The 17,804-nt window shown below is 36.2% G+C and overlaps 1 protein-coding gene across 1 annotated transcript in view; it reads left to right on the plus strand.

The window, feature by feature from the left end:
• The window catches only part of LOC306879420 (contactin-4-like), a 128,857-nt gene that overhangs the window by 100,435 nt on the left and 10,618 nt on the right, over positions 1–17,804 (plus strand). Inside the window, exons 12-14 of the mRNA XM_079432355.1 lie at positions 14,186–14,361; positions 15,979–16,099; positions 16,500–16,658. Of these exons, the coding sequence (XP_079288481.1) occupies positions 14,186–14,361; positions 15,979–16,099; positions 16,500–16,658 (456 nt within the window). The remainder of the gene's footprint in view (positions 1–14,185; positions 14,362–15,978; positions 16,100–16,499; positions 16,659–17,804) is intronic.

Consider the following 17,804-nt stretch of genomic DNA (forward strand, 5'->3'; position numbering starts at 1 on the left):
CTCATCGTTCTTTTTCTTCCTCCTTCCTTTGAGCAATATGTGGGCAGATTAGTTTTCTAAACAGCATTTGAGTTACAGTTAATAAGACAGGATGACTTTGATTCAGTGTAGGGATTCGGATGGAATTTGGGTCTGTAATGATGGGTTTTGTGAGGATTGCAAGGTTGTGTTGAATGTCAAACAGGATGCATATTTGCAAATCGAATTTGAATTAAAACTCAAACTCGTTATATAGAATTCAAACTAGTGCTGTCAAATGATTAATTGTGATTTAAACGCATCCAAAATAAAAGTTTGTGTTTACATCATATATGTGTGTGTACTGTGTATATTTATTATGCATATATTAATGCGCACACATCCATGCATATATTTAAGAAAACAAATTATAGTTATATATCAAATATTTATATGTATACATAATACATAATTATAAATATATATACACATGCAAATATTTTTTTAAATATATTAGTGCTGTCAAATGATTAATCACGATTGTTACATAATATGTGTGTGTACTGTGTATATTTGTATATATAAATACACACACATGCAGTATATATTTTGAAAATATAAACATGTATATATTTATGTTCATATAATTTATATTATATATAAATATATTTAATATATAAACATAACATATTTTTCTGAAATGTATTCATGCATGTGTGCGTATTTTATGTATTTATATATATATATATATATATACACAGTACACACACATATATTATGCAAACAAAAACTTTTATTTTGGATGTGATTAATCGTTTGACAGCACTAAAATATATACATGTAACTGTGTGCATTTATATATACGTAATATATATACACAGTACACACACATATATTATATAAACACAAACTTTTATTTTGGATGTGATTAATCACAATTAATCATTTGACAGCACTAATTCATACACATTCTGAAGTCAAGTACAGTTCTGCAGTCGAAAAGACAAACTTAAATCTTGGCTGGACATCCTTCAGTTTCAGATGCATTTCAAATTCTAATTAAACTTCCAGTGGGGTTTTGCCAATTAATTTCCAACTTATTAATTTAAGAGACTAATTATTCAGTTCTGAATTTTGCACAACCCTGAAGATGGGAGTGTTACAGAAGGTTGTAAACCCACTGAAACGCACTGAAATAAATCACATATGTGATTAATAGTAACCTTATGCATTAAGGGAAGGAATTAATTAAGGCCGTATTGAGCGGTCCGGACTCTCCTTTTTGATTTAATTTTGTTTTTAAATTGGATGGGATGCCAGCAGTACTTGAACCACCAACTGTTAGTTGCCCAGAAAGTTGGCAAAAATTCATAATGAAGGTGAAGCAGGCAGCACGACGACAAATTTAGCTTTAGTTACAGTATTTGGCGAAGGTCAAAATAAATGAGGAGAAGGGCTGTGAAAAAATAATATACCAAAATCACAGATAATTTCTATCTGGTCTGGATAGAAGAGAGATTTTTCAGAGGTTGCCCAAGGTGGCTGAAGAACAGCGGCTTATTTGCTCTGTAATTTTTATTAAGGGATAAAATTAAAAGTGCAACTGTGAAACACGATTTTACCTAAACTCCTCAGGGAAATTTAATTTTGTCCTAATAGTGCTTTTCCTTCATATTATAGTTTATTTATTTAAGATAAGTAGCATTCTGGCCACCACCACATATCACTGTATCTTTACAGATCATACACAAAAATAATTAAGACTCCTTACTGATGCACAACAATAGTTTATACCAGCCTTTTCCAGCACAGCTATCAGAAGCACTTAGTAAAAGTAGTTTGCAACCATTTTAAATAGAAGTCCTGAACAAACATTCAGGAGGTTCATTTTAATGTGATCCTGCAGAAAGCAAAGTTACATTTCTATAAAAACCTCTGTATTTATCTCCTCACTCACATAAAGTTCTTTTAAAAGTGAACAATTTCTCAAACTGCAGGGTTTCTTGTGCCTTAAGTGTGACGTTTTAGTCTACTTCATTAACCTTTGTCAACCAATGAAACCCTAAATCATTGTGTGTCAAGGGGAGATCCATCAAAAACTCAATAAATATTGAATCCCCTTCATTTTATATTCATATGTATTATGTTATCAAGATATTGACATGATGCAGGGCAACATGGTGTAAATGGCATTTATAGATAGATGGACTGGGGCAGAGGACCTTAAACACGATTGATAGATTCGATGATGCAGGGCGCTTTTCACTTGCCAAATATGTCAACTGAAGTGATACGCCACTGGCAGCTATATGTCAACCTCCATTTTATCTCCATTAGTATGTCAGATGGGTGTACACATGCTGCATCAGCAAGGAAAATCCATAATTATACCATACAGTCAAAACTAGTGTAGACAACTTTTGAAGGAAGCAGAAACCTTATGTTCTGCAAAAAGGGAAAGGGAAAGGGAAGTGATGTGTGGCCAAGTATGGTGACCCATACTCGGAATTTGCGCTCTGCATTTAACCCATCCAAGTGTACACACAGTAGTGAGCATACACCCGGAGCAGTGGCGTATTTGTATTTTTTGTACACATATAAATTTAATCAAATTTATACTCTATGGATAGCCTCTCAAATGTCTATTATTATATGTGAACTTTATAGACAAATCTTTTTATTATTATATGAAAATTGAGATTAAATCAATTTAATTCATTTTAAGCTACTTCATCTCTGTAAAAATAAATTGGAAAGTTAATTTAAATCAATAAATGTAAATGTACTGTATGTAGAGTAAAACATATATGTATATATATATATATATATATGTATGTATATATGTTGCCGTTCAAAGGCAAAAGACTGTAACTTCGATTTTGGTCGAAAATTAGTTATTGATATTTTTAGGACATTCAAGACATATTTTATCATGTGCATAAGTATTTTGAGTCAATTTCATTGTTTTTCCCGAGAAAAAAAAGGGTCATCTTAACCGTAAACTTCAAAAAGCCCCGGAGAAACCAAGGCAGAACACCGTATAACACCAGTTATGGCTCTTTCTCTTTGTTTGGAATGCTCAAAATGAGTTACGGCGTTCTGCCTTTGTTTAGCCACGCATCAATATGAAGTTGCGGTGCCGACTTGGAGATATAAGGTGTTCTCCCTTTGTTTTACTGACCATTAAAGACTGCCGCATTAATTACGGTGTAACTTGTATACTTTCATACATCTGATCTGTCAGATTATTAGACAAACTAATTATCGCGATCTACCAAACAACTCCATATAACAAAGCATTGAAAAGACAATACCTTTGCAGCAATACATAATCTTGAATAACCTTTAAAGATATTTTTTTATTATTATTATTTCCTTTTTAAAATTCAGATTATTCACCAGGCTGTCGCTTCTAGTTGGACGCGTGTGGATTAGAATGCCGTAGCATGTGCATGATCAATTATAAAATCAGTAACAATTTGCAATTAAACCCATATCCTAGCATGTAACCCGATAAAATCAATCCATGGCTCTGAACGTCGCCAGAGATGTTTAATGCACAAGCATTCTGAGCATTCCTGCATGCTTGCGGTCACATCAATCCACAAGTCAATATAAAAGCAATTACGCGATGTCTAGCATTCTTTTACTTTACTGAGCATAGCAAATAAATTGGTTGCAAAATGGTATCCACTCACATGTTTAACTTTTTAGTCTTCTTGTTACGGTCAAAAAAACAATACAGTCACTTTTCTATATGCGATAGCCTATGCCCATGATCACTAGATTTTATACAGGTGTTACTGTAATGATTTTGTAAATGATGATCAGCAACCAAATGCTGATAATGTGGAAGTTACTGTCTTTTGCCTTGGTGTGACTTCTCACGTTTTGCAGACAAAGGCAGCAAAGGCAGAGTACAGTAACCTCAAAATAGGTGTAAAAATCATGTTTGAGCTCACAATTTTTTAATGGAGATCATTTTCATTACTAAAACATCTAATTGCAAAATTTCCAGTGTCCTACCTATAATTAATTTGGCTGGACAAATAAAAAAACTTAAAAGTAATTTTTCTCAGTTTCACACTAGCGAGTTAAGGTATTTTGCCTTTGTAGGGCAGTATATAAATATAAATATATATATATATATATATATATATATATATATATATATATATATACACACACACACACACATTTTTATATTATTATTTCATATTATTATTCATGAATGCAATCTTTTTTTTTCAGTCAGTCCAAGTTTTTACAAAGGGTTTACATACATTGTTGTTGTATGAATCAGTATCTGGCCAAACAACAACAAAAAAAGCATGTGCACGTTTGAACACCTGCGAATACTAATGAGATCACGTAGTCCACAATCCACGTGTTTGTTCTTGTTCTAAGTTTAATATAGTTTTTTCCCAAAAAAAAACAGTCCAACATAAAAACAAATTTGTTGTGACTGAGCTCGCTGTCATGTTTACTTAAAGGTTTAATAAATTTTTGTTTCCGTCCGCACACGTGAGTCATCTCTAAGGCCTTCAGACACCAGCTCAACAGCTCTCTAATAAAGCACCTTGGAGGTAGTTCTCCTTTTAGTGGTTGCTATAGTGACCGCTTTGATTGTTTCATTTGCCCTTTTTTTAAGTCATATCATAATTCTTTAACGCCACTGATTCCTCTATATTTAGCAATGATCCATAAGGTTGCCTGGTGTAAATGTTTTCCATAGGGGAAAATGGTGAACACATTTTGTGTTGTAACACAACGTCTGTGTCTCGATATTTGATGATATATATTCCCTAATGTAATAGGAATGTGATAAATTGGTTTAAAAATCTGATAATTTAACCTAAATTGGTGTCATTAATTATGCATAATTAATTAGTAATATAGTAGAAATATATATTGTTTATTGTTATGTTTAAAAAATATATACTTATATTTTTATATCTTTATAAACATTTTTTATCATTTGCAGTACACATTTATACCACTTTATAATTTGTATTGTTCTTATACCTTTTACATTTACCACTTGTGTTGTTACTAATATATATATATATATATATATATATATATATATATATATATATATATATATATATATATATATATATATATATATATGAATTTACCAGTACTGAGCTTGGAGGAACGAGAGAGTACGCTGGCTGCCTGGGTATCCAGAGCCCGGGGAAGCATGCAGGGAGCCCAGAAGGGAAGTCCTCAAGGAGGTGGGCACGTAGATTTTGTCCTCTGGGCCTCCCAGCGGAGCGGGTTCGATGATGGAGGCGATGCGGATCTGTTCATCCAGGGCCCACCGGATGGGGTTCACAAGGACGGCTGGAGGGAGTATGGGTTCAGGTGTGGAGGGTTCGTCGGGGGCATGGATGAGAGGTGAGAGGGAATCTGCCTTGACATTCTTATCTCCGGGTCGATACGTGATGGAAAACTGAAACCAGGTGAAGAAGAGGGCCCAGCGAGCCTGCCGGGGGTTTCACCTCTTAGCACTTCGGAGATATTTTAGGTTTTTGTGGTCAGGTGATGACAGTAAACTTCCCTCCAACCAGTGTCTCCATTCCTCCAGTGCCAGTTTAATGGTGAGCAGCTCCCGATTTCCAATATCGTTGTTCCGCTCCGCTGGGGAAAGCTTCCTGGAGAAGTAAGCACAAGGATGGAGTCGGGGAGGATCTCCGTGGTATTGAGACAGCACTGCTCCCACGCCGGTGGTGGAAGCATCCACTTCCACTATGAATGGGAGTTGGGGTTCGGGATGTGAGAGGATGGGAGCAGTGCAGAAGGCCTCCTGGAGCTTCTTGTAGGCGGCTCGAGCTTCGGAGTTCCAGGACAGAGACTTGGGTTTCTGACGGAGCATGGAAGTGAGGGGGGCTGAGAGGAGACTGAAGTTCAGAATGAACCTCCGGTAGAAATTTCCCAGATACGAACGAGGTTATAGGCGCTCCGCAGGTCCAGCTTCGAGAAGATGCGGGCCCCATGGAATTCCTCAAGGGCGGCCAGAACCAGGGGAAGAGGATAAGGGAGCTTGACAGTGTGATCATTGAGGGTCTGGTAGTCGATGCAGGGCCACAAGTCTCCGTCCTTCTTCCCCATGAAGAAGAAGCTCGAGGCTGCCGGAGAGGTGGAAGGGCGAATAAACTGTTATCGGAGAGCCTCCCTGATGTAATCCTCCATCACCTTGCGCTCCGGGATGAACAGGGGGTATACTCGACCCTTGGGGAATATAGCTCCAGGCAGCAGGTCTATAGCACAATCCCATGGCTGGTGCGGTGGTAACCTCGTGGCTGCCTGTTTGCTGAACACATCCTGGAACGCCAGGTAGTCAGATGGGATCGTCGGAACCTCACGAGGTTCGGGGCTCTCCACTAGGGTGTAATGAACTTGGAGCTTCAGGTTACTAACCAGGGGTACAGGGACGTTGGAGAGACAGTTTTGGATTCAGGTTTTACTCCATCGGAGGATCTCGCTGGTATCCCATCTGACTTCGGGGGAATGTTGAGATAGCCATGGGCGTCCCAGGATATCGACAGTGGGTCCCTCCAGTACCAGAAAGGAAATCCTCTCCTGATGAAGACAGCCTACTTCGCCAGTCGGAGATCACTATATATAATGTTAAAGGGGTGTGTGAACTTGCAAGTACGATGTCAGACACTGTAATATGCTCTGGTCTGCTCCCTGCTTACTGAGGTGATTAGATACATAGCAGACTGTCGTCACTCAATTGCTGGATGTCTAAGTGGTGCCCGCAGAATAACATAGGTTTCATAGACAATTGGAAGAATTTTGGGGGCAGACCTGACCTGTTGAAAGGAGATGGTCTTCATCCTTCTTGGGGTGGTGCTGCTGTTCTCTCTAGGTGGCGGTGATCAGAACTCAGGGGATTGGGATGTGGTGAATGTCGTTGGTGGAGACTGTGGTGACTCTCTGGCAGTTACAACTAACATTTTCTGTTCAGTTATGATTTTTTTTTTATATGTAGATGAAAAGCTTGCATGATATACACTATATGAAATCCATTGACATGATCACAAATCCAATTTATATAGTTAATATTAAGCTCAAAATTGTTTTTATGATAGTGATTTCACCCCTGTAGCTCATTTTTAATTAGTTAAACTGATGGTAATATAACACTCCCGTTACCAAAATGCCTATTTAGTCTATCATAAATAAAATATTTGTTAATGCAAACAAATCGTTTGTTTTCTCTGCCGGTTACTTGTAAAATCTTAATTCGTCTGTGTTCACAAAGACTGGTTAGTGATTTAAAAATGAATTACTTGCATTATAGATGATATATGGTTGCGGTCAGAGCAGCTTAGACAGAGAGATAGATGGATGAGTATCTTACAAGTCTTTTATGTTGAGTCTCCGCTCCATGCTTTCATCGAGAGACCTTTTTTTCTCACCAGCACGAGTGTTGTACAGTCACGCGGTTTTTCACTTTCTAACACTGACATATTTAATTAATCAAGAGTGAAATTCTTTAATCTGGAGATATTTAATTTAAGAATGAAACTCCACAGATCATTTCCCATCGTAAAGGTTGAAAAGCTGGCTCATAATTATTATTATCCGTCTCTAAAAACAGAATTATCTCTTGAAAGGATGTTTTATTTCTCATTTGCAGGACTTGGATTTCACAGTCAAGCAATAACTGCTCTTTCAACTCAAACCCGAGTCAAAAAAGATGCATCCACCTGCATCCAAAATTGGCTCTCAGCCCGCCTCATTTACTTGGAGTCACCGTCTGCCTCGTGCGTGTTGTTTGTGCGTCGCGTCATCTCGCACCTTTTATTCCATTATTTCTCTTCATTAACGCAGTCCTCAAACATGTCCGCTCTTGTCAATATTGATGACATTTATCCAAACACTTTGTAATGTGTCTGAGGATGGGGAGCGGCCCATTAAATTGGTTATCAATCAGCCTGCGGAGAAAGATGCGTCTTTTTTCTATCTGGATGAATTGCACGATTATCTTCAGATTTATTTTTGAGAGAGAGCGTCATCCACCCTGAGCATTTACTCTGGACTGTGGGTCGCTGCATTCTTGCTGATGTACAAATGTTCCCCCTATATGATCTAGCACCTAACTGTCACTACCAATAAGGCTCTGAGACTAAGACAGGGACATTTACATCTGCAATTTCATTTAGGAGTGGAAACCTGGTTTGCCTGTGTACATCAGCATCTGCCGTAGCCCTTATGGGAGATGACAGTGGTTTATTTAAATTGACTGCGGTGATATGAGGGCTGAAAAATACCTGTCATATTAGATTCTCACTGGATAAGTGGCACGTAAACCTCCCAGCAAACAGAGGTTGGAAACCGAGCATTGTGTCAGCCCTGGTGATGTCCCAATCATCAGAACGCTGAGAGGATATTACCCAGATTAATTAGTCTTAATTAGAAATTGGTTTTGCTGGACAGAGATTAACTGAGGATCATATCATGTGTTTGGATGTTGGACAATGATATCAGAGCTGGTGAGAGATCATTCTCGTAATGAGTTCCCTCGCTGTTACGTGCGACGTTCACAATTATCCCATCAGCACCTTGTCATTTAAAGCTGCAGTGCACGCTCTGACACATAATCAAAAAATAAATGTTTAACCATTTTTTAACACATTTTGATAAAACAGTTGTAGTATAGTATAATGTATTGCTTATTGTTATATTTTAAAATAAATAATAATGAATATTTTATAAACATTATAAAGTTTATATTTCTTTGTTTTTAAGGAAAAACTATGCATTAAGAGGCGGGGGGTGAAAACTTTGAATTTGAAGATCAGGGTAAATTTAACTTATTTTGTCTTCTGGGAAATTTAGACAAAATAAGAAAAATGTACACATCTCCATTCTGTTCAAAAGCTCTTAATGCATGGTTTTTCCTTGTGGAGCATAAGTGAGCGTTTGTACCTTCTGTAATAGTTGCATATGAGTCCCTCAGTTGTCCTCAGTGTGAAAAGATGGATCTCAAAATCAGGCACAAAAATGCTGGAAAACCAAAGAATTTGTTGGAGCTGAAGGATTTTTCTGAAGAGCAGCAGACAGTTTAACTGTTCAGGACAAACAAGGGACTCATGAACAACTATCACAAAACAGAAAAACAGTCGTGGATTGTTCAGGAAACGACACACAGTATTAAGATTCAAGGGTATGTAGAGTTTTGAACGGGGTCATTTTTATAAATTCAGTTTTCTTTTTTTCTTTTTGTGGAGTAGATATAAACATCTGTTACATGAAATAGCTTATTCAGGTCGGTACTAAATAAAAAATAACGCATTACATGCAACATATTTTCATATTCTGCAAGGGGTATGTACACTTATGAGCACAACTCTATTTGACAATTTAATTCATTTTGACTGAAATAATTTTCAGTTAAGGCTTTTATAATTGTAATGTTATATTATATTATTTAAAATAATTAATCATTCAAATTTTTTATATTTATTTTACTTTCACTTTTTGCTGTATTGATGCATATTTGACAATTAAGTTAATTAAATTCAGGCTTTTATAATTGTCATATTGTTTATTATATTATATTATTAAGATTAAATAATATGATTTTATTATATTAATATAATACAGTTTTTAATATTAATTTTACTTTTAGTGGTGTTCAGTAGTTTCATTGTCAGCTAGTACAGTTTTGCTGTGTTGTTGCACATTTGACAAATAAATGTTCATTTTGACTGAAGTCATTTTCATTAAAGGCTTTTATAATTGTGATTTGATGGGATTTCACCCAAGGCTCTTTTGAAAAAGGACTAAATCTTTCTGAGATTGTGCACATATCCAAGAGGCTCTATTTCAATTATTACTTTGTGATGTTTTCGACCCGTGTTGTCTGAGTACGAGCTTCAAAAAGGGGATTACATGATCCACAAGGTTATCGCGGAGGGTGGAAACTCAATTGGAAGAGGTTGCAGTGGTCAGGTCTTTTGTCAGCTTTCTTTTGGTTTGATTTTGCAGAGGTATTGAGTGAAGATAAGGAGCCTTGGTCATTTCTAAATTGCCTTCGGAGTGTGCATGAAGAGAGGAAAAACACATGGAGAATGGAGACGGATATATATCAGATTTTAGTATGGTATAGATTTTATTTGTTGGTCAAGAATCATGTCAAGTACTCTTATATTTTTTCGTAGGCGCTTTGGTAATCATGTGGACCAAGCTCGTGACATTACCTGATCCTGTTCCCTCCTTTTCTCCGCATTGTTCTCTCCACTGAATCTCTAAATAATAAAATGGAAAAATGGCCAAAATAAAAATGCTTATCTACATTGTACTGTTAAAACACAAATTGGGTTCCTTTCTGATTTAAACGTAAATGCATTTACTATAGGTAGTCAATTGTCATCTTCAGTGATGTAGTTTTGTCCTATTTTGTGTCTTTTGAGTCTTATTATTTCTCCTGTGGAACAAAATGTTTTGATGGCAGCTTAAAGTTTTCCATAAAACACAGAAATCATTCACTTTAGTTTTACTCAACATCAGTTCTGCATGACAGTATTTTATTGGAAGTTTTGAGGAAAAGTTTTTAGTTTGCTTCAGTGGTGGCTTTTTTATTGCAAATGAAGAGCAAGTTGAACATTAGTTTGTTAGTTTGTTATGGAAGTTCGATATAATTGCATATATATTTATTGCTAATTATGAATTTTACAGAATTTGACAACATCTTAACCACACATACTGAAAAAATATGCTGTTGTTGCTATACAGTATAAACAATGATATTGGTAATATATTGTTATTATTATTATTATATAATATATGTGACCCAGGACCACAAAACCAGTCATAAGGGTAAATTTGTTTGAAATTGATATATATATTGAATAAATAAGCTTTCCATTGATGTAAGTTTTGTTAGGATAGGACAATACTTGGCCTGTTTGAAAATCTGGAATCCGAGGGTGCAAAAAATTGCCTTTAAATTTGTCCAAATTAAGTCCAAATGAAGTTCTTAGCAATGCATATTACTAATCAAAAATTAAGTTTTGATATATTTACAGTAGGAAATTTACAAATTATCTTCATGCAACATGATCTTTACTTAATATCCTAATATTTGGCATGAAGGAAAAATCGAAAATTTTTACCCATAAAATGTATTGGTGGCTAAAATATACCCGTGTGACTGGTTTTGTGGTCCAGGGTCACATATGTACTATGGCTATATTGTTTTATGTAATATAGTATATGTCATTAATTTGTACAGCTTCTTGTAAACATTATTTACTGGAAAAAAAATCATACTTCAAAATCAAAGACAAGGTCACAGGTGTTTTTTGCTAATAGTCTGACCTTGTTTGAGTTTGATTTCTTGACTCTAGCCTCAGCAGGGGCCTGTCGCACAGATCTGCGCATTAGCTTTGCTCAATTGCTTTTGTGCCAGATCATTGTGAGCCTCCCTGAACACTTGACCCGTATGAGACTGCAATATTCAAGTAGAAATATTAGAGACAGACGAATACCATGTAGTCTAGCTCTAGGATACTTCCACAGACCATTTAACTATGCTCGGTCATCCTATAGTAGTGTTTTTCTGTTCCTTTCACCTTTCTTCTGTCACTGTGTTAGCAATATAGAGGATGCTACATTCATTCAAGTCTGTGTACACACTTTTGAGGTCACTGATGTTTCTCTTCAAGAAAAATTCGGTCTGAAAGTTTCAACAGGTTGCCCTGTTAACGCACAGGGTCTCATCCTCTCTCGACAGCTAACAGTAACAAGGTAGACAGTAACAGTAACAGATAGACAGTAACAGTAACAAGGTATTATGCAAGATGGATATCACTCAGATTACCCCAACGAGAGCTTGAGGGCGTCAGGTTTTTTAAACGAGGTTATCTATGCAATCTGTCACAAATGATGATGGAGCAGGGTAATAAGAGACATTTTCTCCAGTTCTACAACCTGGAGAGTCAGACAGCAGTGTCAGCTTTGCCTTGAATGAATTCTCAGGTTTCACTTCAGAGATTTTCTTGCCACCGTTCAGGGCTACCGAGACCAGCTTCGCCCAACTCTGGCCCGAAGTGCAAATTTGCGCGTTCCCTCATTGAGGCGCATTTCATCCATTACGGCTACAATATGAGGTATTAATAGCTTCTCGTTGGCTTACAATGGTAATTTTTCACCTGTTCGGTTAAGGCCGCTGCTTGTTTAAATATAGACCGTAGAGGAATCCGCCTTGTTTGGAGACCCCAAGCCACTTCCACGCAAAAGAACAAAGGGAGCCGAGGGATATCCATCTACCACAAGAGATGGCAAACAATAACATGAGAACATTACAAGGAGAACAGCATGAGAGTGGTGAAGGTATCGGGGATGAAAAAGAGGTACATTATTCAACGAATCCTCCAACAAGTGTCGTTCCTGCAGGAGAAGAGCGAGTAACATGCACTCTTCTGGGTTTCAAGGCGAGTGCTGTTGAATTCTGAATTAAATTGCCAGGCTAAGAGTTGACAGTAGAATGCCAGGCAGTGTCGTATTGTCATCCCATTGTGTGAATCTGACAGACAGTCGGAGAGGGATCTCATCCAAACAATAAAAGAAGCGAGCCTCATCCGACGGCCCCTCATTGTGTTCCGCACAAAACCCATAGCAGTGCACCTGTTAGCTTTGCCTTTCCAGTTTGATATCATTCGAGATGAGGAAAGGTTGTTTCATGTGTCGTAGACCTGTAATTCTAGAATGGAATCCTCACACATAAATTGGAGCTTGTGCCGGGCGCCTTCTGCATAAATTTGCACTCGTCTGGGGTATCGTTCACCGTGCTTAATTTAGTCCGACGGATGCGTCAGCGGAATACACACAGCGCCCTCAAGAAACGCTAAAGCGAACTGCAGCTGATGTTTTGCACCTGTTCTGAAGAGCAGGCGTGCTTGTCGTGTTCCCTTGTGGAATGGCATCAGTCTCTGTGTGAACTGAGACTTGGAGAGAAAGTGAGCTAGGCGCCGGCCCTGCCCTGGCTGCTGGTGTGTTATCTGTTTTTCGGAGTAGTGCATTCTGGGAGAGCACATGGGACTTTAGGGGCTTAGCAGAGCTCATACAGTGACACATGGTGGAGCGTTCATGGGATATTCACCTCTCAGTCCATCCTCAGATATCGGCCTGTAAGCTAACCGCCGTCTGTCATGGAGCTCTGAACTATCTTAATTTTAAGCAATGTTCATTTGTAGTTTAAAAAAGGTAATTTGTTTTATAAAATAACTACACGATATTCTGGTTGATTAATTGAATTAATCAAAATTAAAGTAAATTTTTTTTCTTTGAAAATCCCCCAAATTAGGATAACTGAAAGACATTATTATGGCAGATGAGTAAATAATTTAATATACACTAGAGTTCAAAAGTTTGAGTTTGGTAAGATGTATTTGAAAGAAGTCTCTTGTACTCATCAAATATTAATACAGTTTAAAGCAGCTGTTATATATATTTAATATATTTGAAAAAAAAAAAAATTCAGCTTCATTACTCCAGTCTTCAGTGTCACATGATCTTTCAGAAATCATTCTAATATAATAATGTCCTCCTCAAGCAACATTTGTTTTTTTTAGTGCTGTCAAACAATCAATCGCAATTAATTGCATCCAAAATAAACATTTTGTTCGTATGATTCAAATAGTGTGTGTACTATGTATATTTATTATATCTATATAAATACACACACATACAATATATATTTTGAAAATATTGACATGTATTTACATGTATATATTTATATTCGTATAATTTATATTATATATAAATATTTTTAATATATAAACATGACACTTTTTTCTTAAATATATACATGCATGTGTGTTTATTTATATATAAGTAATAAATATAAACAGTACACTCATATATGTTATGTAAACAAAAACTTTAATTTTGGTTGCGATTAATCATTTGACAGCACTAGTTTTTTATTATCAATGTTGAAACAGTTGTGCTGCTTAATATTTTTTAGGATTCTTTGATGAATAGAAAGTTGGAAAGAACAGCATCTATTTGAAATAGAAATCTTTTGTAAAATTGTCACTTCTTGGCCAATTAAATGCATCCTTGCTATATAAAAGTATTCATTTCTAGAAAGGAAAAAAAAATCTTACTGACCCTCAACCTGTGAATGTTAGTGGCTTTAGAAGTTGATAACGGAACCTTTTGAAACCTTTTCTTGTGTAACCATTAATACATTGTTTTTCAGAGCCAACAATCATTACAACTGCTCCCAACACGCTGGACGTGACCGTCGGTGAGAGCATCATTCTTCCCTGCCAGGTGTCCTACGATCCCTCGCTGGAGCTCAAGTTCACCTGGTTTTTCAACGAGCAGCTCATCCACTTTGGCAGTCACGGAGGATACTTTGAAAAAGTTGGCGGAGTAAGAAGAAAATGATTACAAATACCCTATTCAGTGGTTTATATATTTATACCACATTCAAAAGTAATACTGGGATTACCATGATAAAGTGAATAGTTTTTGGCTGGTCATGTGATCTCATCATGATTACATAAAATAAATTAAATAACATACAAATGTAGGTTACTAAACAGCCATAGTTTGTTTTTAATTAGTCATTTTTACTCTTTATTTAAAAATACTACAAACTCATGCAGTGTCTGTTAGCAGGGAGCCACACAGTATTCACTTCACATACAATATATGCAAATTTATAGAAACTGTAATTGGTCATATATTATACTTAAGGTATTCAAATCGAGTACTTTCAACTGAATTCTTAGGGGGAAAAAATTAATCCTTTCATTAAATTCCAGTTTTGAGTTTGTGAATTTAAGATAAGAGATTTTCCCATTATATGTGCAGCCACTGACAACCCATTCTGTATTAATCTAGAGTATAATTAGGCTTCCCTCTCAGTGATATGAATTACAGCACTTGTACAGTCACATGCGTTTCTTTTCTTTTCATTAAATGTTCATGATTATTTTTCCTTTTTTGGGGGGTGAGGGGCTGATTCAACTTCATCATGTCATCCATAGGAGCCTGTTGCCAAAGAAACAAGCGATGGAGAATGTTCTAGATGAAAGTGCTCAATTTTAAGAGCGAAACCTGCCACTCTTATATTATTTAACATGATTACTATGATTTAATATGAGTGGTGCATATTAATAGCAGAACTTTGAGTGAAGAATGTGGGAAAAGTATATACCCTGAAAAAAAAAAAAAATGTAGGTACTAATTCCACATATCCGACCTTTGCTCAAGTCATTTAAACATTTCAAAGTACTCACAGAGACACATACCAAAATAGATAACACTATGTGCCAGAAATTAGACAGATTTTTGATTCGTCATAAAGTCTGGTCCAATTTTTTGTATATACCGACAAAAAAAACGAACAAAAAAACACCTTGACAGAAAGAGATTTTGTTTGATATATATGTATTAAAAAAACTTTTTATATATGTAATGCATCATTAATCTTAGTTTGTGAACAGCTGTACAGAAAACTTTTTTTTTGTTTTGTTTTTAAGATATATTTTTATTTAGCAAGGATGCATTAAACTGATCAAAACTTAGTGAATACATTTATTATGTAATGTTACAAAAAAGTTCTATTTCATATAAATGCTGTTGTTTTTTACTTTCTAGTCATCAAAGAAGCCTTAAAAAAATACTTATCCCAGTTTCCGCAAATCAGCCTGAAATCAGCATATTGGAATGATTTCTGAAGGATAATGTGACACTGAAAACCGGAGTAATGATGCTGAAAATTTAACTTTGCCATCACAGGAATAAATTACATTTTTAAACATTTAAAATTGTTCTTGCTGTATTTAATCAAATAAATGTAGCCTTAGTGAGGATTAAAGAAAAAAAATCTTATCAGTACTTTTGAACAGTACATTTTAAAACTAAAGCTAATTGTACAGAGAAATAAGCATAAGAAAAATAAATATAACTGAATACAAAATTAATTTCCTTTCTTTACCCAAACTGTGAATCCTTACCATGACTTTGATCTTTCTCTTTTAGCAGCACTCAGCAGGTGACATCATGATCCGGAACATTCAGCTGAGGCATGCTGGGAAATACACGTGTGCCGTGCAGACCAAGGTGGACAGCAGCTCCATCGCAACCGATCTGATTGTCAGAGGTGAAAATGCTTTAAAACCCACACAACCCATTCACAATATAAATATCACAGCTTATATATACAGACATAATCTTTTGCACACTGTGACTATTGAATATTAAATGTCGATCATAAAAATGAACTGGATATACAGTGTTACAGACTGTTAAACAAGCCCTTGAAGCATTGTAAGTATTTACCAAATGGAGGAAAGATGTGCTGGTTTTCCTGCTTTAGCAAAGATTACCCATTAAAAATGAGACCTAATGTAATTAGGGCTTTTAAGTCAGTGAAAACATGTAGCTCAGAGTTAACCAGCTGCACTGGTGTGCTTTAGGCGGCCGTTTATATGCAGCCTACAAGCGTGACAACCTGTGTGTGTGTGTGTGTTTCTGGTTTGCATGGCTGTCTTCTGTCTCAGGTCCCCCCGGCCCCCCTACCAGCATCCATGTGGAAGAAATCACAGATACCACTGCCACTCTCTCCTGGAGGCCTGGTCCTGATAATCACAGTCCAATTACTGCCTACACCATCCAGGCTAGAACCCCTTTCTCCCTCGGCTGGCAAGCTGTTAGCACAGGTGAGGCTTCTAACCAGCCTTCACTGATCAAAACATTTGCTGCATAGTTTCCTTTTTTCGTCCCCCTGCTTTTTCCTCTCCTATTATGTAGTGAGATTTTCATCTTGGGTTTTTGTGTGATTGTTTGTTTTTGCTTTTTATGCCTTGCTAAACTGCATTTGTGAAATTACTGTTTTTTTCTACATGTAGTTTGCTTTCTCTTTAGCTTGAAACAGAGAATCCAAAGATGTTTAGCGAAATGTTGATACTGCTCTTTTCCATACCATGAAAGTGAAGGGTGTCCATGGGCCATCAAGCTAAATAAATGAAAGTACCATACATTTCCATATGACTCGTGCCAAAATTTTGAAAGCTTTTGATAAATTTATGCAAGGAAAAAAATAAAATCTAATTCATATATATCCGTCCTTCCATCCAAAGCCCCCGGGCAACTCAAACAAGACCAAGTCCTATCTAAATGAATGGGGGAATCCTGAAATCTCAACAACTGCTCACTGAACTCGCAATTAAATTACATATTTTAAATCAGCAACAATATCTGAAATGAACTGCCCCATGAATGTTGTTTCTTATGCTCAAATAGCGTTTAAAAAGCTTATGTTTCAGGCTAGACCAGCCAATGCGCATGCACAGTCACAAAATGCATAACTGTGCATGCACATTGGCTGGTCTAGCCTCAAGTTTCTATGGGAACCGGAGCTTCTAACAGCCACTGCAGTGACGGAATGATTTAATTGGCTCTTTCATTTAGAAGGCAGGACTATTCTGCCATGTTGCATGTCGTCATAAGTATAGGAGTGAACCGTCTTTATATTTCTATAGTCTTTGTGTATATTCATTCTTAATTTAAATAGTATTTGTGACCCTGGAACACCAAACCAGTTATAAGTGTCAATTTTTCAAAATTGAGATTTATACATCATCTAAAAGCTGAATAATAAGCTTTCCATTGATGTATGGTTTGTTATGATAGGACAATATTTGGCAGAGATATAAGCATTTGAAAATCTGGAATCTGAGGGTGCAAAACAATCAAAATATTGAGAAATTTGCTTTAAAGTTGTCCAAATGAAGTTCTCAGCAATGCATATTACCAATCAAAAATTAGGTTTTAATATATTTACGGTATGAAATTTACAAAATATC

Source organism: Barbus barbus (assembly GCF_936440315.1).
Source record: "Barbus barbus genome assembly, chromosome: 13".
NCBI classification, from domain to species: domain Eukaryota; kingdom Metazoa; phylum Chordata; class Actinopteri; order Cypriniformes; family Cyprinidae; genus Barbus; species Barbus barbus.